This window comes from Lagenorhynchus albirostris, chromosome 6 (assembly GCF_949774975.1).
Source record: "Lagenorhynchus albirostris chromosome 6, mLagAlb1.1, whole genome shotgun sequence".
Taxonomy (NCBI): domain Eukaryota; kingdom Metazoa; phylum Chordata; class Mammalia; order Artiodactyla; family Delphinidae; genus Lagenorhynchus; species Lagenorhynchus albirostris.
Window position 1 is genome coordinate 94,528,181 of NC_083100.1, and position 27,057 is coordinate 94,555,237.

At 45.2% G+C, this 27,057-nt stretch overlaps 1 protein-coding gene and 1 non-coding gene across 3 annotated transcripts in view; one reads left to right on the forward strand and one right to left on the reverse strand.

Moving 5' to 3' along the window:
- The window catches only part of TMEM163 (transmembrane protein 163), a 255,204-nt gene that overhangs the window by 187,754 nt on the left and 40,393 nt on the right, over positions 1–27,057 (forward strand). For both annotated transcript variants that reach the window (XM_060152999.1, XM_060152998.1), the window contains exon 5: positions 24,045–24,141. In XM_060152999.1, coding sequence (XP_060008982.1) covers positions 24,045–24,141 — 97 coding nt within the window. The remainder of the gene's footprint in view (positions 1–24,044; positions 24,142–27,057) is intronic.
- LOC132522526 (U6 spliceosomal RNA) lies at positions 23,148–23,254 on the reverse strand. Its single transcript, XR_009541266.1, has one exon. It is a non-coding gene; the product is annotated as a U6 spliceosomal RNA (small nuclear RNA).

The window sequence follows — 27,057 nt, forward strand, 5'->3', positions numbered from 1 at the left end:
TTATGACAATTTATATTCCAACTGGCAGTGGAGTTATTCATTTTAAAAATGAACAATTTAGGACTTCCCTGGTGGTGCAGTGGTTCAGAATCCGCCTGCCAATGCAGGGGACACGGGTTCGAGCCCTGGTGTGGGAAGATCCCACATGCCGTGCGCCACAACTACTGAGCCTGAGCTCTAGAGCCGGCGAGCCACAACTTCTGAGCCTATGTGCCACAACTACTGAAGCCCATGTGCCTAGAGCCCGTGCTCTGCAACGAGAGAAGCCACCACTCAATGCAACTAGGGAAAAGCCTGCACTCAGCAATGAAGATCCAATGCAGCACCCCCCAAACAAACAAACAAACAAAAAAATATATATGTATATATAAAAAGACAATCTAAGAGGCAAAATGGTGTCCATTACAACTTTGTTTGCTTTACAAATGTTTTTTTAAGACAGGGTGCTAGGTACCTCATTCCAAATCGATTGTGTTTGGCTAATCAAGATTTTCCTGAAGCGTTACCCACACCAGAGTTTAGGGTAACTAAACTAACTAAAGCCATCTATGAAGGAAATGAAGTTAGGCCAGTGCAATTTAGGTGGACAAAATCTTGTTCATTTTGGAATGTTTCCAATAAATCTGTTGAATAAGTCAACTTAAGGATTTGAAGTAGAGCTTTCATCCATCTTTAATTTCTAAGATCTATTTAAAAATGTTAAGACTTATTTTTCAGACCTTTAGAAATGTTTTCTGTCTGCCCTGATTCCTTTTCAAAGACCGCCAGCAAATTTTCCATAACGTTGAATGATGCTTCAGTGTTTGGGATGATGGGGTTTGGGACCTGGAGGCTGTTAGCGTGACCGGGAGCTTTTCTTCAAGTCTCTCTGGTTGCATTTGTGTCTTCTTCATGAATTTCCTTTTCTGTGCCTTGTCTATGTGGAAGGTCAGGATGCAGATGAAGAGGGAGTGGTGCTTGTTCTGTGTTTTCTTTGTCTCCTCTGGACCATTTTCTTGGGTTCAAGCCTGCCTGAGCATTCTTCTCTGAATAGCACTTGAAAGGTTTTGGTTTTGCCTTAAATATCAAAAAGATGTTTTCAAGGCTCAGCTCATTTGGGACCTATATCTAATATATATGTTGGCACTATTCATTTGGTTGTGTCTTTGACTAATTAATTGACTGAGTATTTTCTTACGTTCCTCTTAAATCTCACCTCATCCGAGAGTTTCCCATGCTGTCACGATGATGGATTTATGGACATCTTTTCTTTCAATCTTGATGTTTTCCAAGCCAGTGATCCTGGTTTCAGCCAGGACCAGAACAGCTCCCTCGATTAGGACGGGTGACTCTGGTAGCCTTGCTCAGAACTTTGGAAGGGCAGGAATTGGAAAGCCCCTGAGATGTTGGTCTCATTGCTACATGCTTCTCTGGAAATTATAAAGCCCTTGTCCCTTGAAAACTTCCTGCCATACCTGTGGGTCTCTCCTCCCATCCTCAGCCTATATTATAGCAGGATTTGGGACTCGGGGACTTTTTTTGAGCAAGCATCCTTTGATGAGTTTGTTTCATTTCCCTCTGGAACATTTTCTGTGACTCTTCTGAAGTTTTTTACAAGTCTTTCTAAAGTTTCTTTACAGACTTCCGAAAGTTCTCTCCCCTCCCTCCTTGTCTGTCCATCTCTCTCCCTAGTGTGTGTATGTGTGTGTATATATATATATATATATATATATACACACACATATATATGTCCATAGGTGCACATACGCACACATGCGCATGACACATATAGGTAGACACACATACGCATATATACATGCATATGTAGAGATTTGTAGAGGAGCCAGGGGAAGTAAGAACGAGAGAATGAAAGTGAGACAATGTCTTAATGACTAAGGATATGAGATTTATTCCTGGTTTTAGCTCTTAGTCATGTCTGAAAATGGTCTATTATGATTGGAAAGGAGATGAGGAATATAGGAGATATACTTAAAACTGAGAGCACTCTAGAGCCCCCGTTTTGTTTTGAGGTGAGGCATTTTTATAAGGACTTGATTCAGGGGACTAGGCTGAGACGGTAAGTGATGGGAGCCTCCGTCTGTACTTCTGTCTCCACGGGGGCACACTGGACCTGCTGTCATGTAGAGGTATTTTATGTACGTTTTTATTACTGGGTTTTCCCAGTGAAAATCTCATTGGATTTGGTAAAAGACAAGGCATGGAGGATGAGTGTTTACCATGTCCTTCTCAGAATAATTTCTAATGGCCCAGCTAGGACCAAAGCAGACATAGAACTTGAGAAACAATAATGTCTGGAAGTGATTTCCTACAGGACCTATGAGTGCACTGCGGTGGTGGGCTGTTTTCACTGCCGTTTCTAAAGCAAAGCAGTGTGGGCTCTGGGTTTAGAAGTAGGTAACCTAGATCTGGGGTCCCCAGCCGGAGCAGGCCGCACAGCAGGAGGTGAGTGGCGAGCAAGCAAGCGAAGCTGCGTCTGCAGCTCCCCCTCGCTCGCGTTACCGCCTGAGCCATACCTCCCCCGTCCGTGGAAACACTGTCTTCCGCCAAACTGGTCTCTGGTGCCAAAAAGGCTGGGGATCGCTGACCTAGATGGAGAGGCTGCGTGAATTACACAAAGGCTCATGTCAGGCAGTCAGATTGTCTAGCATAGTTGTGGCGTGGATTTTAATTCAGCTCCTCCCTGATAGACTTTTGGTGTCAGTAGCTTTTCCTTAAAATAGTTTACAAATCTTAGGTAGTTTTATAAAATTCTGTTGTCATGCTAAATGTGTCCTGAAGCATCCCTTCCCTTTTCTTTCTTTAAACAGAAGAAAAACGTGCCTTCCTTCCTATTGGCTTCAGAAAAAGAGTGTTCATTGCAAAGAGTGGAAGTCACCATGTTTTTCTGACCTACTGTAGGCAGAGCAGATCTTACTATGAAAGCTCTGTGCCCAGAATTGTGGCTGGTACCCGAAGAAACCTGGCCCAAACTATCTCTCCAGCATGCTCTCTGTAAGAACCCCCTCGCCTAGCCTGATGGGGCAATTTGTTTTGCCGTTTAAACGCCTGTTCCTACCTGCTTGTTCTCTCGAGAAGCCTGCCGCGTCCTCACTCCACTTATCTTCACCTTGCTGCCCTGAAAGACTCACCCTCCTCTGGAAAGCTTTTCTGGACTCCATACACCCACCAGGTCTGGGAGGTTGATTAGGCGAAGAGGCCCCCTTGAAGTGTGACCAGGGGCCGGGCAGGTTCTGCCACGGTTTGCACGTGGTCCCACCTTGCTCTCAGGTGTGTTGGGCCCATGCAGAAGGCAGATTTCAGTGGATGCTTTCCTAAGTACAAAGTTGGAGGTCAAAGTTCATTTGCACGGCTCCAAACTGTCTATACATACACCTTTACCCCAGAAGTCAATCGCAAAAACACACTGTCCATCCCATTGGGCACACCTGCATACAACACGTGCAGGGCCACAACGAAGGAAACCAGGGCCTCCCAGGGCTGCTCAGTGAGTGATTTTGTAATATGTGGAAGAACACAGCGATATAATTCCAAACGATCAGAAACTGCTGGGTGGCCGTGGGCCTGTCGTTTACTGCAGCGCTGGTCCTACTCAGGCACTCCAGTTGCCCCGAGGACTGGTGAGAGCTCACACTGCTGGGCCCACCCAGACCCTCTGATCAGGAGAGGGAATGAAGCTGGGAATCTGCATTTCTGACAAATTCCCAGGGGGTGCTCTTGCTCCTGGTATGGGGACCACACTTTGAGTAGCCCTGATTTACCATATTTGAAGACGGTGGTTTTCACACCTGGCTGCATATCAGAATCACCTCGGGAGCTTCTAAAAGTCTCGCTGCTCAGACCAGTTACAGCTGGATGTCTGAGGGTGGGACCCAGGGAGCAGCCACCTTTGAGAACCGTTGTTCGTTGTTCGAAGTGCATGCGGCTCAGGTGTTAATATCCTTACTAATGGTCTGGGAGGTTAAAATGCAGATGCTGGTTCAGGAGGTCCGGAAAGGGTCCTGAGAGTCTGAAGAGCTCCCAGGTCAATGCTGCTGGTCCGCGAGCCACACTTTGGGTGGCAAGGCTTGAAAATATTGGAGTAGAACAGGGCATCTCAACCTCTGCTCTGTTGACATTTTGAGTCAGATTAATTCTGTGTTGTGGGGCAGTCCTGTGCACTGTGAGACATTTAGCCGCATCCCTGGCCTCTAGTCACTAGATGCTACGAACAGCCACCCACCCGCCCAGGTAGGACAACCAAAAACGTCTCTAGACCATGCCAGCTGTCGCCCCGGAGTGGGGTGGGGTGTGGGTGAACTCTCTGGAGTGAGAGGACTTACTGAGCTGGACTTAAGGGCCCGTCTCCCTTCTTCACATTTCTTTTTCATGGAAGTTTTCCTCCTCTGAACAGGAGAAAGACCATTTACCTGCATCTAGACGATTCTAAGTGCCTGGCAGAGGCCACAGATTCACAGCAAGATGAATGAAATACCAGCCCTTTCACAGAAGGCACAGGGCGATGGCAAAATGGTGATGAAGCAGTAGGTGCCGGAGAAGTTGGGGGACCTGGGGTGGGGCCCACAAATGCCTGAATAATCTTCTAAATAATGGATTTTGAAAGATGTCAGTAATAGCTTTATATGTATTTCCATGTGAGATTTTTCTTGTTCCCGATTCCGATCATCTCTGAGTTTAAAAAATTTTGTTTTGAATGTCACATCTCAGCTCCTTTCTGTTAAAGGAAGTTTTTGGCATGTGACCTTTTAACAAGCCCATGAATAATTCCCTTAATTGACTGGCTGGTGATGTTTTTATTCCGCGGTGTCTGAGCAGTCCAGCCACAGCACACACACTCCCACCCCGACCTACACACCCAGTGACAAGCTATTAATTCAGCCAGGGGTGCAAATTACATATCTCGTTCATGGTTTTGAATTGCAAGCCTTTTTTACACCAAGCATGTTAATGGTTAATAAAATTACTGTGTACACATGCATCAGTCTTTATCTACAAGACCCTCATTTTCTAATTCGGTTGAACCACCTCTGGCATTAATGGTGCAGATTGAATGGATGTTGTGATTACCCAGGGCCTCATTATATAGGCTCCATTAGGGGCGGTGTCATTCTTTTCCATCTGTCAGGAAACCAATGGGCTCGTAATTAGGAAGGGAATGAGCATTGCAGGGGCTGCTCAGAGCCACGTCGTATTTTTCTTTCAACATGCCCGGGATTCCATCTTTCTTACCCCCTTGCTTAAAAAAAGCAGTGGCAGTTTAATTCAAAACCGTTGGGTAGACAGATTAGAGCAAAATGGGGTACTTGCAACCGTAGGTTGAATAATTATGGCGGGAATAATAAATGACTTTCCTCCTTACTGCTCCCATGATTGTTCATCCCATGTGGCTGGCAGTCTGTCCCTACAAGACTCTTTTTGTCCTTGGCAAAATAAAGGCCGTGGTTGATAAAAGTCTCTGTTAGATCTGAGTCCCCCCAACTCAGGCATAGTGAATTATTTACAAACAGGCCCTCGTAATTTCTGGTTGTGGGGCTTTGGAGCGACAGACTATCTAACGCATGCATCCATGAAGCCCTAGCCTGCGACACTGTTAGTGCCAGAATAGCTTAGGAGACTAATCCGTTTAGGTGAAACACGTTTCCTTTTTTAAGGAGCTGGCTTCCTGTAGGAGGGGGCACCAGTTCAAACACTTTCCTTTTGTCTGATTCATTGAGCCAGCATTTTGTTTTGTTAAGTTCTGTTTTCTCTTCAGGGGAATCTCTGTGTCTTTATGTAGCAGAGCTGGTCTCTGCCCTCTGTGGGAAACAAGCCCCCAGCATTTGGCCTCTGTAACAGGCTTGGACAAAAGCTGTCGAAGTACAGTATCTGGTTCTGAGACTTCAGGGCGCTCAGGAATCATCAGTGGAGCTTATAAAGACCCCAGAGTCTGTGCCCATCCCACTCGAGAGATTTTCTACAGATGTGGGCTGGGCCATGGAATGTTAGGTATAATAAGAGCTTCAGATCATGCTTTGGAGAAATGAAGATCCAGAATGGGGTGAGAAGCAGGGGGATGGGTGGCCATACCATGCGCTTCTAGTAATACTGATGGATGAGGTATTACCCAGTATTATTTCTTGGGTAATACTCCCCCAAGAAAAAACAAAAAATTTAAAACCCAAAGAAATAGAAAAAAGAAAAAAAATTAAAAACAAGAAAAAGAGAAAAGAAAAGAATGAAGGTTCAACTAGCGCTTTCACTGTTGTTGCCAATAATGGGGGCATTCGAATGGATTTCTCAGAACTCGTGTTTGATTCCTTCTGAGAGGGGTCCACATCCTTAATTAATGAGTTGACAAATTAGTCATTTTTAGGACATTGAGTTGATTGTTTGGAGGAACGTGTGGGCATATCAAACACAGGTGGTCTTCTTAAAATGGTTTCTTTCTCCTTTTGGTAGTATGTACAGTTAGTGAAATTATAACAAGGTTTTCTTGATGCCCCTCACCCTTATTTTTTTTCCCTTTTTTTTTTTTTTTGGCCTTGCCGCGAGGCATGTGGGATCTTAGTTCCCCAACCAGGGATCGAACCCATGCTCCCTGCAGTGGAAGCTCGGAGTCCTAACCACTGGACCGCCAGGGATGTCCTGCCCCTCACCCTTATACTGGCACAAGAGTTTGGTTTCCAGATGAATATTGAGGGTGGGACTGGTAATGTGAACCATCTTGGCCTCTGCGGTCGGCCCTCGGCATCCACGGGTTCTGTGTCCACAGGTTCTGCATCCTCGGCTCCAGAGGGCCGACTATACTACACCGTTTTCTATAAAGGACTTGAGCATCCATGGGTTTTGGTATCTGCGGAGGTCCTGGAACCAATGCCCCGCAGGTAGCGAGGGACGATTGTCCTTTGTGCCCTGAAACGTGACCCTGAATGCTGTTTGTCTGGTGCGTAGCTGTCTACACCCGCCTCTCTCCCTGTACTTACCCCCTTCCTCTGCAGGCAGATTTGTGTTTTAAGATTGCGATTGCTACCTCCGCTCTCCTTCTCTGCCTTTCTTTTTCTTTCTTTCTTTTTTTGAATCAGATCTCTGCCTTTCTGATTGAGCTTTTTCAGATGACTCAACACTCAGGTCCTCCCCTCCATCCTGGACGGTGCCAGTCTTCAGAGGGGCCACTGGCCAAACTTGCTGCGTTCATCTGGCCACAGGAGGCTGATGTCTCTCTCTGCTTCAAACTCCCCGCTGCCTCGCAGTCCATATGCCCAGATTCACCTTTGTTCTCGGCGCCGACTTGCGGCACAGACCTCCGCCCTGATTCAGCAAGACCTCCTTTTATGGTCTATGTCTATGGACAACACTTTCCCCCCGCATCCCCGCCAAGAGGGGAAAATCACTGGACTTCGGATGCAAAATATGTAATGATTTGAAGGGGCAAAGTCTCACTTTCTTTGACTCTCTGATCTCATGTCCTTGGCTTGGTTTATCCATAGCCTCGCTTTTGCATCTGTGTGTCTCTTACAGGGTAGTAGGGAATGACAGGCTCCTACAACGATTGTGCCCCAGACTGTTGCTTTTGGTTGGACCTTTGAGCCTGGGAGAGCGGCCCAATTCTGGGGACCTTGAACAGGTTTAATGTGCAAAACCAGGAAAATGTTGAAGTGGCTGTCCTGGATCTGTTTGGTTGTTCACATGGATGTTTGTGGTCAGACACTGAGTTCAACCATGTCATCTCTAAGTTGTCTTGCTTTCTCTTTGTTTTGACAATATACCACGACTGTCCTTCCTTTAAATTCTTCCTGGAACTCCTCTGCCTCAGATCAGGGCCTCGAGCAAGGACCTGTCTGCAGGTAGATGATTGGGCAGTGATTCTTGATCCCAGAAGGCAGGAATGAGGGAGAGGGGAGAGTTAGCAGGGGAGGAAAAGCAGATGAAGAGGTGTGGGATTTGGTCGCTTCTGTAATAGGGGCAGGATTTCCCCCCCCCCCCGCCCCCCGGCCTCTGAGAAATGCACACCAGGCCACCGGGGCGGGTGCTGAGCTGGGACCCTGTCGGAGAACCCAGAGCCTTCACCTCGACGGCACCCCTACTCTGAGCTGGCCGAGGGGATGTGGTATGGCTCTCGAGACACCAGCTATACCTCCCAACCCCCTGCAGTCTTTCCGGTGACATCCGTGCGCCCCGCCCACCCGCCAGTGGTTAAAAAAACCCGCCTGTTTACTCTGAGATGTCCTTGTATTTATTCGGCACTGCAGCAAGTTACCCATAGACTCCTTAATTTCTCCGTTCCTAAAATGGGCAGGGTGATAATGGATGTGTGAGCATTTCTCTCTTAAGATGGTGTGATGGGTGATGTTTTTAGCTTACACTGCTGATTTGGGGACCCAATCAGTAGCCTATTGGTAGGCAGATCTGTAGTATTTGGGCTTCCCAAGGGAAGCGTTAGCATTTTGGGACTCTTAATGAGAGAAATCAATGTAACTTAGAGTTCCAGAATTTTCAGGACCTAGCTCCTCCAGGTGAAGGCTTTTAGGATTACTCATTAATGTGCGTTTCCCAAGCTATAATATAGTGAGGCTACAGCATATTCACGTTATTCAAATAATTTAAAACTGTCGTTCTGTTTAGAAAACTAGTTGCCCAACTCGATAGATGAATAACATTGTGTTTTAATGCGCTCTCTTTCTGTGTTAACTATTTTTTCTCTCTTACTCTGGGAAATGTCAGCCTTTCAAAAGAGTAGAGTGTGTAGGTCACAGAGAAGTTGCAGAAATAAGTGAGAGCCCGCCAAAAACGTGATGAATCTTTCTTGCCATCTGACAGCTCTGTAATAGCGTATGAAAGGAAGCCCGTAATTTATACATCGCTCAGTGGGAAACTCATATTTTTTTTCTCCTAACTTGCCAGTAGGTAAATAATACCTACTGTTCAGTTCTTACATCTCAGCTCTGCAAATAAATCTGTGCCTCAAACCTGTTGATTTAAGCTAAAAATCTTTAATGAGCCAGAATTCCCACTGCTACCTTGAGACTTGAATTTTAGAGTGTCAGGACCCTGGTGATTAAATCAAAGCTGCTAATTCTCAAATGAGGAAGCTGAGGTCTAGAGAAGTTCTATTATTACTATTCCGCTGTTTTTCCCCAAGTTCACAACAAGGATGGTTCTAGAACCCAGGACTCATGAACTGCAACCCCAACTCAGTGACTCCAGCAGTACTGCTGTTTAAGTTAGAAAATTCTGTACACAAAACTGTGTGCAAAAATTGTGTGTGTTAAAATGGACAGAACATCCAAATAAATACAACTCTAGCTTGTCTATGTTTCAAGCTTCAGATTTGGAGCTGAACTCCAAGTTAGCTACTCACTAGCTTTATAATCCTGGGCAGGTCATGAGGTCTTCCCTAACTCTCTCTTTGCCTGAAGCCTGCTCTCTCATCCCTTCCAACTTATCAGATGGCGGCACTGATAAGAAGTCCATGGAAGTTCTCTGTAAGCCACAGATTCTTAGCCACATGCCAAGGGGTGTTTGTCCCAGGGGATTCATACCCATGGGGCTTGGCCCTAAGAGTCTGCTTCAGACTGGACATCTAAATAGTGGGTCCCAGATATGGAAGAGAATGACATAGGATTAAATGTTAGTTTTATTACTTTACATCTGTTCAGTGTCATCGTAATGACACATAGCATTTTAACCATCGCCTTATTTATGTTCAGAACAATTTTGAAGAGGAAGTAGTATTTTTATCATCCCTATTTTACTTGTAAGTAAACTGAGTCTTGGAAAAGGGGACACGATCTGTAGAGCTCAGGTGGAAGCTTACTGTATTGCTGAAGTAAGAGTGCTGAAACCCACCAAAAAGCATGCCTTCTACCTGTGCCCCCCTCACCTTGCAGGACACAGAGTAGATGCTCAGTGAAAACCTGATCAGTTTGCGTCGTCAGGTTTGAGACTTGATAGAGACCAGCATTTGAGGTCTTATGAAGATACAATAAAAAGAAATGTTAAAAAATGATACAGCTGGAGAAGGCATTTTTAGAAATTTTCTTTTCATTATAAAAGTACAACATACAGAAAACTAGGAGAAAAAAGTCCATGTTCTCAGCACTGTTACTTTTCAGTGTGCTTCCTGCTAAATTTTTTTACCTGGGGTTGAGATTTATTTTTATATGGTTCTAATCTGCATACATACAATTTTATATATTGCTTTTTTCACTTAATGTTTTACCTGTTGGTAAAACATATCACTTTTATGTTGCAGATAAACACAGTTTTAAATAGCAGTTAGTAGTCTTCTGAATTGATACATCACTGTTACTTAAACCCTCCTTTTGTAGCACATTTAACTTCCCTATTTTTAAATATAAATAATGCTATCAATGAAGAATGCAGACATTCTTCTGCAGAAAGCTTTTTCTTCAGGGGTAGATTCCCAGAAGCGGATCAAAGAGAATGAACAATTTAAGCCAATTACTTTGAATACAGTAATCAAGAAGGTTAGAAACACTGGAGAATAGGTTACCAAGGAAATGATACAGTATTTTTGTAGGGATGAAAAGAAAGAAGATTCAATTAACCCAGTCATGCCAATAAGCATGTGTCCTGAAGGCTCAGAGCCTTTCATTTCCCACAGAGACAGAAGCGTGGAGTTGGTGTCTGATGCCTGGAATGCAGAGATGGGAGTGCCAGAGATCAAGGAGGTTTCCATTCTTGTATACCTTTTTGATTCAGTAAGAATATTCATTCAAGAAATGGTTTTCTTTGTATATCAGTGACACCAGGATTGCCTGCTTTACGGGATGGACTAAACCTTGAGGTGCTTCCTCTCTGCCATGAGCAAGAGGTCATCAGACATGTGTTCTACAGTGATCCTTAATCAGCCAATGCCCTGCTCCAATTCCAGCGCTGCTTTTTTGAGACAGCCTTTTGCTGCCACTGCCATAAGAGGTTTATCTTTTGAGAACCTCGTATCTGTCAGTTTTGCTGCAATAACAAACAACACCCACATCTAAATGACTTAAACCATAAACAGGATTTCTCAGTCATTTTCCATTTAAGCCGAGGCTTGGCAGTGGCCTTGTTCCACCTGAATTCTCTTTCCAGGTCTTGGGCTAAAGGCGTGGCTCCTCTCTGAGCACCTGAGCTGATGCGTTGTATGTCATCTCCACTCACATTCCATTGGCCCAAACAAGTCACATGTCCAAGCCTGAAAGTGGATAGGATGCACACTTCCCCTACACAGAGGTGCTGAAAAGCACATGGCAAGGGCAGGAGTGTGTAATTGAGATCAAACTGCTGTGAACAATGATGTAATCTACCTACTAGGAGTTGGCTTCCTTGTTGTATTCTGACATCTATCCATCCTCTTGTCCGCTGCAGTACAGAACCTGGCTCTCTGTGTGAACTGCTTTGACCCTAGCATAATAGATTCTCCAGACAAAAAGGATTTGCTAACCAAGTATGTGACATTCTTTAATCTTGCCCTGTCATTCCCCTGTAAGAGATGATGTCTCTTTCCCCTCCCTTTAATTTCAGCAGGCCGCTGACTGACTCATAACCGACAGAATGTTCTGGAAGGATGCTGTCAGGTTTCCAAGCCTGGAGACTTCTACCTGATTCTCAGGGAATGCTTGCTCCGGGGGAAGTCAGCCGCCATGTAGGAAGGAAGCCTGACTACCCTGAGGGACATTGCTTAACCACACTGGTCCAGAGTCTCAGCTGAGCTCAGCCTTTCAACCATCCCTGCTGTGGGATGAATCATCTCTGTGTTCAGTCCTTGTTATCATTCATCTTGGATTCAAAGACCGGGGAAAGAGTATCTAATTAGCACAAGCTTGGGGTGAGTGCCTTGGTCCAAGGCCAGGTGCAATTATGGTCAGACTTCCCTTTGATGAGAGTGGGGCCTGAAATGGCAAACGGATGCAGGTCTGACCCAGCAGATGTTCCTAGAGGCTGTTGACTGAGTCAGCTGTTGAAAATGCAAATCTCATCATCTTACTCCATTTTCAAAGCCCTCGGGCTCTGCATGATTTTCATAAGAAAGTTTAGACAACTGCACTTAGTCCGTGAGGTTCTTCAGCATTGGCCCTTGCTCACTTCTCTCCCGTGCTTCCTGGCCAGGATCCCTCATGGAACCTTCACTCCAGTCTTACTGAGGGACTTGTGATACTTGAGCAAATGATCTCGTCCACTTTCAAGGCTTTAATTACAGTCTGTGTGATGACCCCCAGTATATGTCCTGGCTTGGACTTTTCCTTGAAACTAAACTCCTGTCTCCAACTGTCTTCTCAGCACCGCCACTTGGGTGTCTAACAGAGATCCCGAACAGCGTGTCCAAAACCCAACTCCTGATCACCCCCCTGCCCCCCCAAACCCTGCTTTTCCTGCAGTCTTCCCCATCTCAGGAAATGGCAACTCCATCCTTCCCTTTCTTCAGGTCAGAAACCTCGAATCATTCTTCAGTCTTATTTCATGCTACTTGTCAACTGTACCTTCAGAATAGATCCTGAACAGACCAAAACTTGAAATCAGAATATATCCGACACTCACCTCTCAGTGCTTCAGTCCTGACCCAAGACACCATCATTTGTCACTCTCTCACCCGAGTATCACAATGGCCTTCTAACTGCTCGCTCCGTTTCTTTCTTTGTTAAACAGCGTGATCCTGTTAAAACATGTCATCCCCAAGTCAGAGCTTCCAGTGGCTTCCCATCTTTATAGATCTTTTTTTTAAAAATTTTATTTATTTATTTATTTATTTATTTATGGCTGTGTTGGGTCTTCGTTTCTGCACGAGGGCTTTCTCTAGTTGCGGCAAGTGGGGGCCACTCTTCATCACGGTGCGCGGGCCTCTCACTGTCGCAGCCTCTCTTGTTGCAGAGCACAGGCTCCAGACGCGCAGGCTCAGTAATTGTGGCTCACGGGCGTAGTTGCTCTGCGGCATGTGGGATCTTCCAGGACCGGGGCTCAAACCCGTGTCCCCTGCATTGGCAGGCAGATTCTCAACCACTGCGCCACCAGGGAAGCCCTCCCATCTTTATAAGTGTCTAAATCCTTACAGTGGCTGTAAGACTTGACGTGACCTTTACCCACTGCCTTCAGCTACCATTTTCCTCCTTCATCTTCATCCCACTGGCTGCCTTGGTGTTCTTCCATCGAGTCAAGCAGACTTCTGCTTAGAGCCTTGCGCCTCCTGTGCCTGGAAGGTTCTTGCCCCATATATCTGCATGGCCTGCTCCTGAGAATGGTGGCTGGCACAAAGTAGCTTTGCAGGGAAGATGTGTTGAATGAATGGATTCCGATAGGCCTCTGGATATACTCTCCCGGAAACATACTCAGAATTCTACCCAGCTAACTTCTTTTGGTTCTTTCAAAGTCAACTTAAATCTCAGCTTCTCTAGGAATATTCCTGTGATTTAAATGCCCCCTTTCTTTACTCTTGGAGGAAAAGAACTATGTCTTATTTGTCATTTTATCTAGTGCATCACAGGTTTCTTGGCATCTGGTCGACCCTCACTAAATATTTCCCTCAATCTCAAATTGATGTAGTATTTATTTTAATAGGTGGTGCAGGCACGTTGTTTACAAAATACATAAAATACATGCTAGGGTATATAGGGAAAAGCAAACTGCTGTTCCCCACGTGTTTTCTGTAGAGGCTGTCATCACTCTTTTTGGGTATCTCCCTGCATATATTTTATGCATACACAAGCAGTTAAACGATTTTTAAACATTAAAAAAATTTTTTTGTTTAAGAAAAAATTGAAATTGGTGCACAGATAATTGACACTAAATATAATTTTAAATGTAAAATTGACTTAAATTAAATATACTTAAATGGTTCACTCTGAGTAACCAGTTTGCTTAAGTAGTAAGATTTCTTATTCTCCTGAGAAACAAGGATTCCCCTGAAAGTCCTTTTTAAAGCTCCCTAAAACCCATCAGTTCACTTTGTACTTCCCCTAGGCTGAAAACAGTGACTATCAGCAAATCTGCCTTGGATCTCACAAGAACTGGTAGGAACGAGCCCCCTCTCCCCACCTCCACTTCTCCCGCCCTATTCTAGCATCATCTCTTTCCAGGATCCTTGCTGTTACTGTCACCGAATTAAGCTCCGTGGACCCTGCTTGGGCCATAGCCCTACCAGGGCTGCAAGGAAGGTTCTTTTTCTGTTCCGGTTTGTGCAGCCAAAAATGAAAGCAAAGCTGAGATTGAAGCAGTGCAGGCTTTATTCAATGGCTAGAGAATGGAGAAGTGGGAACTTAGTTCACAAATCAATGTGGTGAGAGGGATCTGATTTTAGAGTAGAGACAAAGGGAGGAGGAGTGAGGCTAATGATCGGGAGACATATGCATTAGTCTATTGGGGAAGGGGCGGGGCTTTCTGAGGGAGTGTCCTGCCACCCTCTCTTTATCCTCTTTTGGTCCTAGACTTCCGGTCATGGCCACAGATGGGTGTGTCATTTAATATGCTAATGCAGTAAAATCTGCATATAGTGAGAGGGTTGGAGGTCGGATTAGTTGCCGTCTTGGTTCCAGCTGGTTCCACTTTTTTTTTTTTTATTAGTTTTGCGGTACGCTGGCCTCTCACTGTTGTGGCCTCTCCCGTTGCGGAGCACAGGCTCCGGACGCGCAGGCTCAGCGGCCACGGCTCACGGGCCCAGACGCTCCGCGGCACGCGGGATCTTCCCGGACCGGGGCACGAACCCGTGTCCCCTGCATCGGCAGGCGGACTCTCAATCCCTGCGCCACCAGAGAAGCCCCAGCTGGTTCCACTTTGTTTTTCTCTTCCTTTAGCTTCCTTTTTTATCTCTTAAAGATTTGTGTTAACTCCTATTAAAGGTGGGAGCAGATGGGTTTTGAGCAAGGATCTGGTACCTGTTCTGGCAACATTACCTTCTCTCTGGCCACCCAGCTTCCACCAGTGTCCCTCTTTGGTCTGTTCTCAGCAGAGCAGCTGGAGTGATCCTGTTTACATGTGAGTCATTTCTCTGCTTAATCCATTGTTGGTTTCCTGTCCTTAGCATGACCAAGTCTTTAGCATGACCGTTAAGGTCCTGCATAGTCACTTTGTGTTCCAGCCTTGTGGGCCCCATCGCTGTTCATGGGCCCGTTCCAGATCCTGAAACAGCAATACCATAGAAACAAATCTCTCTTCCTCAAGACTCTTAGGCAAGCAAAGCTTTTTTTATTAAAAGAACTTGTGCACAAGGGAGAAAACTCAGCTTCGTGAGTAGAGGGACGAGTTGCTTTTATAACAAAACGGAGGGTTTTGTCTCATGATCACTGATAATTTCCAGAAATTGTTCAACTTGTTTGATCAGCAGCAGATGGCTCCGTGGTGGCTCTCGGGAGTAGGGAGCCCTTCTGTGAGGGGAAAGGAGTGCAGGAGAATTTTCTGCAAGAATGCACCAGAACAGATGCGGTGAAAATTTATAGTGGAGCTTCTTGTTTTGTGGCAACTAGGTACACTCTTTAGTATAACAGAGATAAACTTAATCTTTTATTCCTTCCAGTCTGGTTTTTGTCTCTGGGACTCTGGCCTCCAGGGCCTTTGTTCTTTAGCTTCCAAGGCCTGTTTCGCCCAAGGCCATACCCTGGTCCTTTTCCAAAATGGGTGTGCTCGTGTCTTTGTGTCTCACCTCCTGCGTAGGCGCCTTTCCTCTCTGTTCCCTCTGTCTAGAGTGTTCGTCCTCAGGTAACTGCACAGCACATCTCCCATCTCTTAGGTCTGTGGTTAAATGCCCCCTCGTTAGAGAGAAGTGTGACGACTGTACATAAAATACACTCCCGTTGTTCTCCTTTGTGCTGCTTTATGTTTCTTTGTGGACTGTGCTTATTTGTTCACATGCTTATTGTCGGTCTCTTCCGTGTAAGCTCCAAGAGAACAGGTAGTTATTCGCATGCTTTTTCGCTGGCTGCTGAATCCTTGTACCGGGAAACAGTAGGCGTCACTCGGTATTTGTTGGTGGATCAAAGGAGCCTGGGGCTCGTGGGTCTCAGCATGCACCCCCCTTGCAGCATACATTGAAAGTTGAGGGACTGGGTGGGGTCTGGAAATCATTAGAATGGCCGTGCCCTGTTCCTTTGTCTCCTTGAATCTCTCTACACCCCAGAAACAGCATCGTGAGACCGAGAGGGGCCCAGGAAAATGACCCTGGGCTGCCAGGCTCAGGTGATGCCTCTTCAGCTAAGGTCCGTGTAGCTGGCTGTCTGGACATTGCTTCTCAAGCTTCGCGAGTCCTAGGCTAAACTCACTACCAGCTTCCCACTCCAGTCTCATTCCTCCTACTTTTGGATGTGCCACCACCTCTTTCCTGTAGGAGAGGAAACTCAGGGTTTTCCTGGTGTCCTTCTCTGCTGTCCAGTCAGTTACCGTGTTCCGTCCACTCTGCCTCCGTAAGGTCTTTCCCGATTGATCCCTCTGTCTGACTGTCAGGGCTCCTTTGCAGGGGGTCATCACTTGTTTTCTAGGCTACGAGCATTGTCTCCCCGCCGATTCCCTTGCCTCTAGTTTCTTTCCCTTCAACGCTGCCAAACTCTAAGCCCAGTCAGAGGGTCTTTGTAAAGCCGAGATCACATCATGGGCCTCTCTTGCCTAAAACAGTTTAATAACTTCCTGTCGCCACTGCAGGCTTTCTCAGCCTCAGACGTGTGTTCCACCTTGATGATTTTTGCCCTATCGTACGTACCACCTATGCTATTGCTTACTTAACATTTATTTAAATGTAATCATGTTTGACTTTTTTCCACTAGGCAATAATATCCTTACAGGCATGGGGTGAAAATCAGTTTTTCTAATGCACATTAAAATAAATAACTGTTAAATACAATATGCTGGTCGTTGTACCATCTAAGATCCGTTGTAAATATCACGTTCTCAAACTCTTCCAAAAAACTGAAGAGGAGGGAACACTCCCAAAGACATTCTGTGAAGCCACCATCATCCTGATACCAAAACCAGACAAAGGTACCAGCAAAAAAAGAAAATTACAGGCCAATATCTTTGATGAATATGGATGCAAAAATCCTCAACAAAATATTAGCAAACTGCATCCAACAATATAAAAAAGATCACACACCACGATCAAGTGGGATTCATCCCAAGTGCACAAGGATGGTTCAACATATGCAAATCAATCAACGTGATACACCACACAAACAGAAGAAAAGATAAAAACCATAGGGTCGTCTCAGTAGATGCAGAGAAAACGTTGTGCATATCACGGGTGTTGTGCCCTCCATCTCGAGGGGACTTCCAGGACACAGAGGGCCCCTCGTGTGGTCCTTGCACTGCTGCTCCCCTAGCCAGATGCTCCAGGAACAGCATCTCCACTTTGAATTGCCATGGAAGCAGGACCACCCAGTGTTAAGTCTTCACATTTTTGCTCATGACGTTCCCTCTGCCTGGAGCGCCCTCCACAGCCTTCCGGCTTCTCTGCTTGATGACTCCTGTCCAGTCTTCTAGACCCAGATTAACTGTCACACCACAGAACCATCCCTCCTTCCCATTCGGTCCCCAGGTTCTATTTCATCCCTTTGACCCTTTTCTTCTGTTTGTTCCTTGTCCATTATCTCCTCTCACATTCACAACTAGTGACTGTCCAGTAATGATTTTCAGGCTTCCCATCCCAGATTTGTGCTCTCGGGAGGCTGGGAATAGATTTTGTTTGCCTTAGCCTTGGCATGTAGACCTTGAAATGTGAATGAATGCAGTTAGCCTGGTGGAGCAGTAGATGTGCTGGGACTGGTTGACATTAGATGAGAACAAGAGTGAGACTTGGCATCTAAACCTGTGAGCTGGGGGTTTACTGGAGGGAGGGAAATGATGCATTGATTGAAGAAAGATACCAAAGACATGATGCCCCTTTGCAAGGTTTCCTAGAGCAGTCCCTGCTAGCCCACTTTATAAACTTACCTGATCGAGATGAGCAGCTTCTGGGTCTCTCTCTCTTTGTCTCTCTCCCTATCTATCTATATAAATTTATATATTTTAAAAATTTAAATTAAAGTATTGGGTGAACTTCTATATTTTCAACCCAACCATTAGAGCTCCACTGTCCCATGTGATAATCACTAACCACATGTGGGCACTTAAATTTTAATTAAGTAAAATTAAATAAATTAAAATTTTAATTAATTTAAAAAGTAGTTAAAATGAAAACTTCATTTCTTCAGTTGTATTAGGCACATTTGAAGTGGTCAGTAGCCACATATCGTTAGTGGCTACCCTCTTGGACAGCACAGGATGGAACACCTCCATCATCACAGAAAATTGTATTGGACTGCACTGCTCTGGAATCTAATCCTTTAACAAATCCACCATGTTGCCTTTTGTCCCTAAAGTTGAAGCCAGGAAGAAAGTTCTATCTAAATGAGATTTCACTTGGATGGGATTAGTCATCTTGTATATTGTTAGGTGTAAAAGCAAAGGGCCATTTGTCGAGTAAGGAGAGGTTCTTAGTGGTTACATGTTGAGGAGAGGGACAGTCTATCCATGGACAGGGTTTGACCCCGTGCCTGGAGAGCTCTGGCCTGAGTGATGGTCCCTGGTCCAAGCCATCTTCCCCCTCACCACAGCCTGTTCACAAAGCAGCAGGTGGATGAGGTTGAAGCTAAAGAGAGAAGAGAGAGACTTCCCTGGTGGTCCAGTGGGTAAGCCTCCGCGGTCCCAGTGCAGGGGGTCCAGGTTCGATCCCTGGTCGGGGAACTAGATCCCGCGTGCATGCTGCAACTAAAGACCCCACGTGCTGCAACAAAGATCCCGCATGCTGCAACTAAGACCCAGCACAAACTAAATAAATAAGTAAATAAATATTTTTTAAAAGTCGAGAGAGAAGAGAGATGGGGATGTGGGTAGAGAGAGGAGATGGAGTCTTAGAGCCTGGGAGGGTCAAGTAGGTAAGATGAGTAAGAACGGGAAGGGGAGGGGAGGGAAGTCCTGCGGTGGGAGAGGAGGTGACTGGTGGTAATTAGTCAAGGAGCAGGGAGTCTTGAATAAAGTGGTGGCTGTTTGGCATGGCTGTTACAGAGAAGGAGGAATGGCTCATGGCATGCTTGGCACCCTGTCTCCTTGCCTTTATCCTGCCTCCTAGCTGGTTTTGTTCGTGGCTTCATTTAAAGTGGCAGACTACGTGGAGTGAAAGAGGACTAGCTAGAACGAAACAGCATCAGAAATCGTGCACCCCTAAGTACTAAGTGTACTCGCCCCTTGACTGTCTTTCATTTCTCATTATTTCACATTTGACTGGACGACAACCCAGATTACATATGCTTTGGAGACTAGGGTGACAGATGATAAATAAAACATTACACTTTAAGCTGTAGATTGTATTGGTTAAGTGCCAGAGCGATTGTGTTTTAGGTCTTTTGTAAATTAGGGGATGGTTAGAAGAAGCTTCTTTTTGGAAAATAATTTAGAATGGGTATGGTAAGACCCAGGCTTTATTCATGTGAACCACAGGCCTTTAAACCTGCCGTTGACCAGGGACCAAACTTCCAACCTTCTCTCCTTTGGATGTGAGAGTGTCTGCCAACAGGTTTTGCCCTCACAACTTCAGAGGCAAAAAGTAATGCTGACTGCAAGGTGATTCATATATTCACGATGCTGAACACTGTGAGAACTTGGCAGTCTTTCGGAGAAGAAAAAAAATGTGCTAGTGGTGTTAACCATTTCTTTGGATTCTACTAGTCTTCTTTTAAATATTAAATGTGTCTTTGGCAAGACTAATACTACCATGGTTCTCAAAGTTCAGTGAGCATCAGAAGGACTTATTAAAACAGATTGCTGGGTCCCATCCGCAGAGCTTCTGATTCAGTGTGTCTGGGGTGGCCTCTGACATTTCCCTTTCTAACAAGTTCCCAGGTGATGTGGACATTGCTAGTCCATGGACTACGCTTTGACAACCACTGGTCCTGTGGGAATTTAAATGCAGCTTCAGTCTGGGTTGGTTGGGAGATTGTGTTGAAAGGGGGCTGTAGTTCATTTGCCTCTTTCTTTTTTTTTAATTAAATTTTATTTCTTTTCAATTTTTATTTGAATATAATGTAGTTGATTTACAATGTTGTGTTAGTTTCAGGTGTACAGCAAAGTAAATGAGTTATACATATACATACATCCACTCTTTTTTTAGATTTCTTTCCCATATAGGCCATTACAGAGTATTGAGTAGAGTTCCCTGTGCTATACAGTAGGTCCCTATTAGTTATCTATTATCTTTCTTTCTTTCTTTCTTTCTTTTTTTTTCGGCTGTGTTGGGTGTTTGTTGCTGCACTCAAGCTTTCTCTAGTTGTGGCGAGCCGGGGCTACTCTTCGTTGAGGTGCACGGGCTTCTCATTGCAGTGGCTTCTCTTGTTGGGGAGCACGAGCTCTAGGCACACGGGCTTCCATAGTTGCAGCACGTGGGCTCAGTAGTTGTGGCGCACAGGCTTAGTTGCTCTGAGGCATGTGGGATCTTCCCGGACCAGGGCTCGAACCCGTGTCCCCTGCATTGGCAGGTGGATTCTTAACCACTGCGCCACCAGGGAAGCCCTAGTTTTCTATTTTATATATAGTAGTGTGTATATGTCAATCCCAATCTCCCAATTTATCCCTCCTCCCAAAGTTTTTTTTTTTAAACTGAGGTATAGTTGATTTACAATACTGTGTTAGTTTCAGATGTACAGCATAGTGAATTGGGTTTTTTTTTTTTTGGTAGATTATATCCCATTAAAGGTTATTACAAGATATTGGGTATAATTTCCTGTGCTATACAGTAAATCCTTGCTGTTTTATCTATTTTACATATAGTCGTTTGTATCTAGGAAAGGGAAAAATCACAGTAGGAAAGGCAAATATATGGTAAGGATTGGAGATCTCTTAAATAAGCCAGGGCGTGGATTAAAAAAACAATACAAGAAACAGGTTGTAAAAGCCATCACTTGCCTCTTTCTGAATCAGTGTCTTCCTGCTGTGGGATTTGGCCTGGAGGGAGGAGGAGTCTGCCTTCACTGCGGTGACCTGGCTCTGCGGGCACACTGCCCTCTATATGTGCCGGACTAGCCTCTCCAGGTGAAGGCCAAGGTGCGCTGATGGAACAATTCCCCTCCCCCGCCCTACCCCCGCCCCCCGTCCATCTCCCGCCAAACCAGGAAAGAACCCACACTTGCCGATTCAGAAGCCGCCATATTTGCAGTATTTGCTCCTGACCCAAATCTTCCCTGCATCCTGGAGACGACTGCAGCCCCAGGGCAGTGGTGGGGTGGGGATGTCACGCGAATGGCCACAGCCTTAGGGTGGCTGACCACAGGGAGGGCGTCAGGAGACCTGGCTTTTCTTTCTGGGTGGACTTCAAACTCCTGCGGTGACTTTGGGCAAGCCTCCCAAATCCTCGACTTTCCCATTTCGACTCCTTGTGTTTACGAAACACATCTCTCGCCACCCCCCAGCTCCCAATCCATAAAATAACAGAAGAACAAAAACCCAGGTCTGGTGAGTGGCCACCGGGGCATTTATGAGCTGATGTGCAGAACTTCTGAGCAGCTGAGGAGAAATCTGCTGTGTAAACACAATATAGTATTAATAACACGTTAAAAAATAGCATCACACCCTCTGCTCATAATAGCTGCTTTTCAGCCCTGGGGGAGCTCTGACACACTGGCTTCCAGCAGTGTTGATGGAAGGGTGACTGTGGGCTTTTGAATTTGCAACACATTTAAAAGAAGATGAAGGGCTTCCCTGGTGGCGCAGTGGTTGAGAGTCCGCCTGCCGATGCAGGGGACACGGGTTCGTGCCCCGGTCCGGGAAGATCCCACATGCCGCGGAGCGGCTGGGCCCGTGAGCCATGGCCGCTGAGCCTGCGCGTCCGGAGCCTGTGCTCCGCAACGGGAGAGGCCACAACAGCGAGAGGCCCGTGTACTGTAAAAAAAAAAAAAAAAAAAAAAAAAAGGCCCTCCAGTAAGCCACCTCATCCTGCATGACTGTCCTCTCAGCTGTGGCCCCTCTGCCCCGAGCACCCTGCCAGGACTGTGGTGACCAGGCCCGGCACATGGCCTACGTTAGCCTTCTTCACTCCTGCCGCTGCGTCCCTGTGTGCTTCTGGCCTGCGTTATCTTTTCCCCCTTCAGTGCATGTTCTTCCCCTGGCTCCCCATGGGGGTGTATGGCGCTCAGGGCAGATTATCCTTTTGGTTTACAGGGCCAGGATTTCCTTTTGCGCAAGCCTGTACCAAGAGCCCCAGCCTGTTCGTTACTTTTCCCACATCTCTATGTTCTTTTGTGTTTCACCCCAGCCCTCGACGATCCCCTCTTTCCGTCTGTGTTTTTGAAAGAATAAACCCTACAACTAACGTGTTAATTAGAAGCCTCCTGAGTGGACTCCAAGCAGCCTGTTTACATACTTATTTCTGACTTTTAGGTTTGGGGGAACATGTCTGTCTATAGGTTGGCTAGGATTCTAAGTAGGTGCCACTGTGGGCAATTCTGTTAGTGCAGAGAAGGGAATCCAAGGTGGGTAATGAAAAATGATTTTATCTGATAGCTGGGGAAGAGGGCTGGGAAGGCTGCGGAATGATGGTGACCTCATGTTGGGACAGCTAGGGTTGACTGCAGTCATTCTTGTATTTCTCGTTTCTCTCTTTTCGTTTTTGTTTGGTATTTTGACCCTTGTATTACTATGATCATTTCCTCAGGTTTACTTTCATTTTCAGTCTGTCTTTCTCCTGTGAGTTGTCGTGTCTGGGTTGCCAGAGACAGCTGATGCATCCCGAGCCCCTAGACCTCCTCCCAGCTCCCACCCCCAACCCTTGTCTGAGTGTCCTCTGCCTTTTCCCTTGGCCTCATCCCTAACTCACTCCTTCCTCCCCCTGTGCTGGGTGTCTTGGCTGACCTCATCCTTCCTTCTCTCCTCTCATTTCTTTTAAAAGAATCGCTCCATCCTGCCATGAATACTCTTCTTTTGTCATTACCAAATTATTCCTTCTTTTTATCTTTGGGAAAATCCAAAGGTGTCTATCCTGTCATATCATCAAGAGACATCCAGGGTGGGCTTTTCAGTTACTTTGTTTAAGCCAGCATTAATGGGTAACTTTTTTTTTTTTAACATCTTTATTGGAGTATAATTGCTTTACAGTGGTGTGTTAGTTTCTGCTTTATAACAAAGTGAATCAGTTATACATAAAAATATGTTCCCATACCTCTTCCCTCAAAAATATGGAACGGTTCATGAATTTGCGTGTCATCCTTGCGCAGGGGCCATGCTAATCTTCTCTGTATCATTCCAATTTTAGTATATGTGCTGCCGAAGCGAGCACAGTGGGTAACTTTTTTGTGCTCTGTGCAATTATCTCATTTCATCTTCAGGTGGGAAATAGTATTCCCATTTGACAGGCGAGGAAAATGAGGCTAAAAGAAGTTTGGTAGCTTGACTGAGATCAACCAACAGGTTAAATGGTAGAGCTTGGGATGTCTCGTGCCAGAGCCTCCACTCTCTTTTTTTAAATTTATTTTACCGAAATATAGTTGATTTTCAATGTTGTTAATATCCGCTATACAGCAAAGCGATTCAGTTATATATATAATTTTTCATATTACTTTCCATTATGGGTTATCCCAGGTTATTGAATATGGTTCCATGTGCGATACAGTAGGACCTTGTTGTTTATCCATTCTGTATTATAACAGTTTGCATCTGCTAATCCCACACTCCCAATCCATCCCTCCCCCACCCCCTGCAAAGCCTCCACTCTTTGCTATTAAACTCTGCACCCTCCAGCTGGAGAAGTGAAATGTTGTGTTGCCAGGCAAGGGGGAAGGATTTTATGGCCTTGAAGACCCTCCCACACCAGCATTCTTGGGTTGCTGTGAGGTCACGTACCGTGGTGAGCCCCTTTCCCATGGGATTGATTTGGTGATACATCTCTGAGCTGTATTCTTCTGGAGATGATTCTGTATCAGTTCTGAGACTAGGGGTGGTCATGGTGGGAGTGTGGCAAATTACGGTGGATCCCAGTGCCTCAGGCTGTGTCACTGTCACTGTCACTGTGTAAATCAACAGGGTGGAGTTCTCCCAGTAAAGAGTCCCAATGTTCTGTTTCTTTGCAGAGCCTGTGTCATCTTGGGGGTGATATTCCTTCTGTCATCCGTATGCATAGTGGTCAAAGCCATCCATGACCTCTCGACTAAGCTGCTTCCGGAAGTGGTAAGGTTCTTCTTTTGTCTTAAGAGTCTTTCCTGATGGTACCAGCCTCCTGTGTTACCTCTCACCCCAGATGTACTGGGGGAAGTTGGGCAGGTGGAGAGAGAACATACAATATTTAGGAGTCCAGAAGAACTCACTGTAGAATGTGAACGACTTGGTGGAGACAAGCCCTGGGCAAGATAAAAAGGTAGTTGAGCTGGTACTGGGTTCTGTGTCCCTCTCCTTAGATCTTTTGACTACTTTTAAAGTCTTTTATGTTAAGAGAAATGGAGTGATTTTTATATAGCAGAGCGATCCGATCTGTGTTGTTCACATCTGTTTTTCTGTGTCCATTCAATCACTATTATAATAAGAATTATTTTTTTCCTTTGCACCTCAATTCAGTATATAAATCTGTTCACATTAGGCTTTCTGAAACAACTGACATTCAGATGCAAAAACTGGAGGACATAATTTCATATTAAAGTGACATAATTTCATATTAAAGGACATAATTTCATATTAAAGGACATATTAAAGTGTCCTTTAATTAAAATTAAAGGACATAATTTCATATAAAACTGCCTTGTTTTCTGGGTGAGAGGCACCCAGATTCTTTTTTTTGGCACTCTGATTCTTTTTCTTCCCCCCGCCCCTTATGAATGCTGTGATAAGGAATATTTTTACACTCTCCTATCAGGCTATCTTCATGTTAGAAGGCAGCTGATATACGTACCAGGAGAGTAAGGTGCTGCCATTACAATGCTTCACTGTACAGACAATACCTCGGAGATATCGCGGGTTCGGGGCCAGATCACCACAGTACAGCAAATAATGCAATAAAGCAAATCACACAAAATTCTTGGTTTCCTGGTGCCTGTAGAAGTTATGTTTACTATGCTGTAGTCTATTAAGTACTCAATAGCATTACGTCTAAAAAAAAAAAGTACATACCTTGATTAAAAAATACTTTATTGCAAAAAACGTGAACTATCATCTGAGCCTTCAGCAAGTCTTAACCTTTTTGCAGTAGTAACAAAGATCACTCATTATAGATCACCATAGCAAGTATAACAATCATGAAAAAGTTTGAAATATTGCGAGAATTAACAAAGTGTGACACTGGGACAGGAAGTGAGGAAATGCTGTTGGAAAAATGGTGCCGATAGACTTGTTCAACACAGGGTTGCCACAGACTTTCAATTTGTAAAAAAAAAAAAAAGCGGTGAAATGAAGTGTACCTGTATGTAAGTTGCATAGTGATTTAATACAAAATTATGGACTGTTCTTTTAGGATGTGATTTGGTTTGAGCTTGGCTATGTGCACCATCTTATAAAAGGCCTAAATTATGAGACCTTTAATTTCACTTTTAGAAAAATACATGTTCCTCTTTTGGGGGTAACGTATTGCATTTGTGTGTGTGTATAGGGAAGATGAAAATGAAGCGGGGCGTTACACTGCATTTAACAGAGCTGTTAAGGTGGCTGCTCTAAGTTGTACTGTGTGCCCACCCCCGCCAACTTGAAACAGACATTAGAGCCATTCCTTTAGTAGCTCCCGAGGACGTTAACCGTTATTTATCATCGCTGGCAAGGAGCATGTTCTCTAATATCTCCATGACATGGAGGAAAGATGGAGAGCAGGTTAGGAATGTACCTACCTATGGATCTGGTCTTCTTCAGCAGAGCTAGCTCAAACAAATAATCCCATGGCTTATACTCCGTGTGCTTCCTCTCACATTGTGCTTGTCTCACCTTGATCTTCCTGGTTGCCTGGGATCCTGGACTTTTCCATCCTTTTCCTCCATCAGATTGGCTATCCTGTGTTCCATTCCATCAGAATCTGGAGCTTAGGTAAAATGTAGACATAAAAGTATTAAGCGTGATGGATTAAGATGTCAGTCAGATAACATCTTTGCATTTTATAAGGGATGGAAATCTCACTCCACTCTAAGAAATGTGTATTGGTGGGGATTTTCAGCCCTGGGCTAGTTGATGCATTCATTTATTTATACATTAAAAATTAATGTGTAACACGGCTCACTTGATGTGGAATAGATAGCTGTGCTCATGGACCCTTGTTCGTGGCCCCCCTTGTTCTTGTCTTGAAAGCTGAACCATTTTTAGCCGGGAACAGTCTTACATCTTATAGTGCATATAGTCTTAAGAGAAGAAGCCTACCAAGTTAAATTCCACATCAAGGTATGATGTCTGATGCCCACCCTAGCTGGGATGGGAGAGGGTGAAGAGCTCCATGATTGTACCAAGACTGGCCCTGTTCTGGGAGGGCTTACACCCACTGCATCTTTTATTAGTCCTGGTGTGGGATTTAAAAATCACAGCTGTTTATGGTCATCTCATCAGAACTCTAATGAAAGATGTAAGGTGGTTTGTTGTTTTGTTTTGTTTCGTTTGTTAAGCCTTCAGAGTTACCGAAAGGTAACAAAGGCATGTGATCTCCTGTTTCCAGAGGGGAGGGCTTCTGATCAGCTGAGTGGCACACGGGGACCAGGTAAATGCTGCCAGGTGTTATGTGACAGCATTTCAATCCCTAGTCTTTGGGTTCCTACTCTCTGCTCTAGAAGTTTGGGGAGCCCAAACCCCTGGCCTGCAGTCATTCAAGATGAACGTCCATCCACAATGTCTCATCTGAATTCACAGCCACAAACTCAGATGCTCACAGACGCCAGTCCTGAAAACAGGAGAAACTGCCTGGGTCTGTGGCATCCAGACAGTGTGTGCTCAGAGGAAGGGTCGGCCCCTTAGCAGAATTGCCATGGAAACCTATGTTTAATGTGAAATAAATGGGCAACTAATTAAATTTTGGGAACCCTGGTTGGGAGTCAGTTTCCCGCAGGCCAAATACAGCCTTTGCCTCTTTGCTGCTGCTGGCCTGTGGCGGTAGAAACCAGGGAGACTGGTGTTTATGGCCTTGAT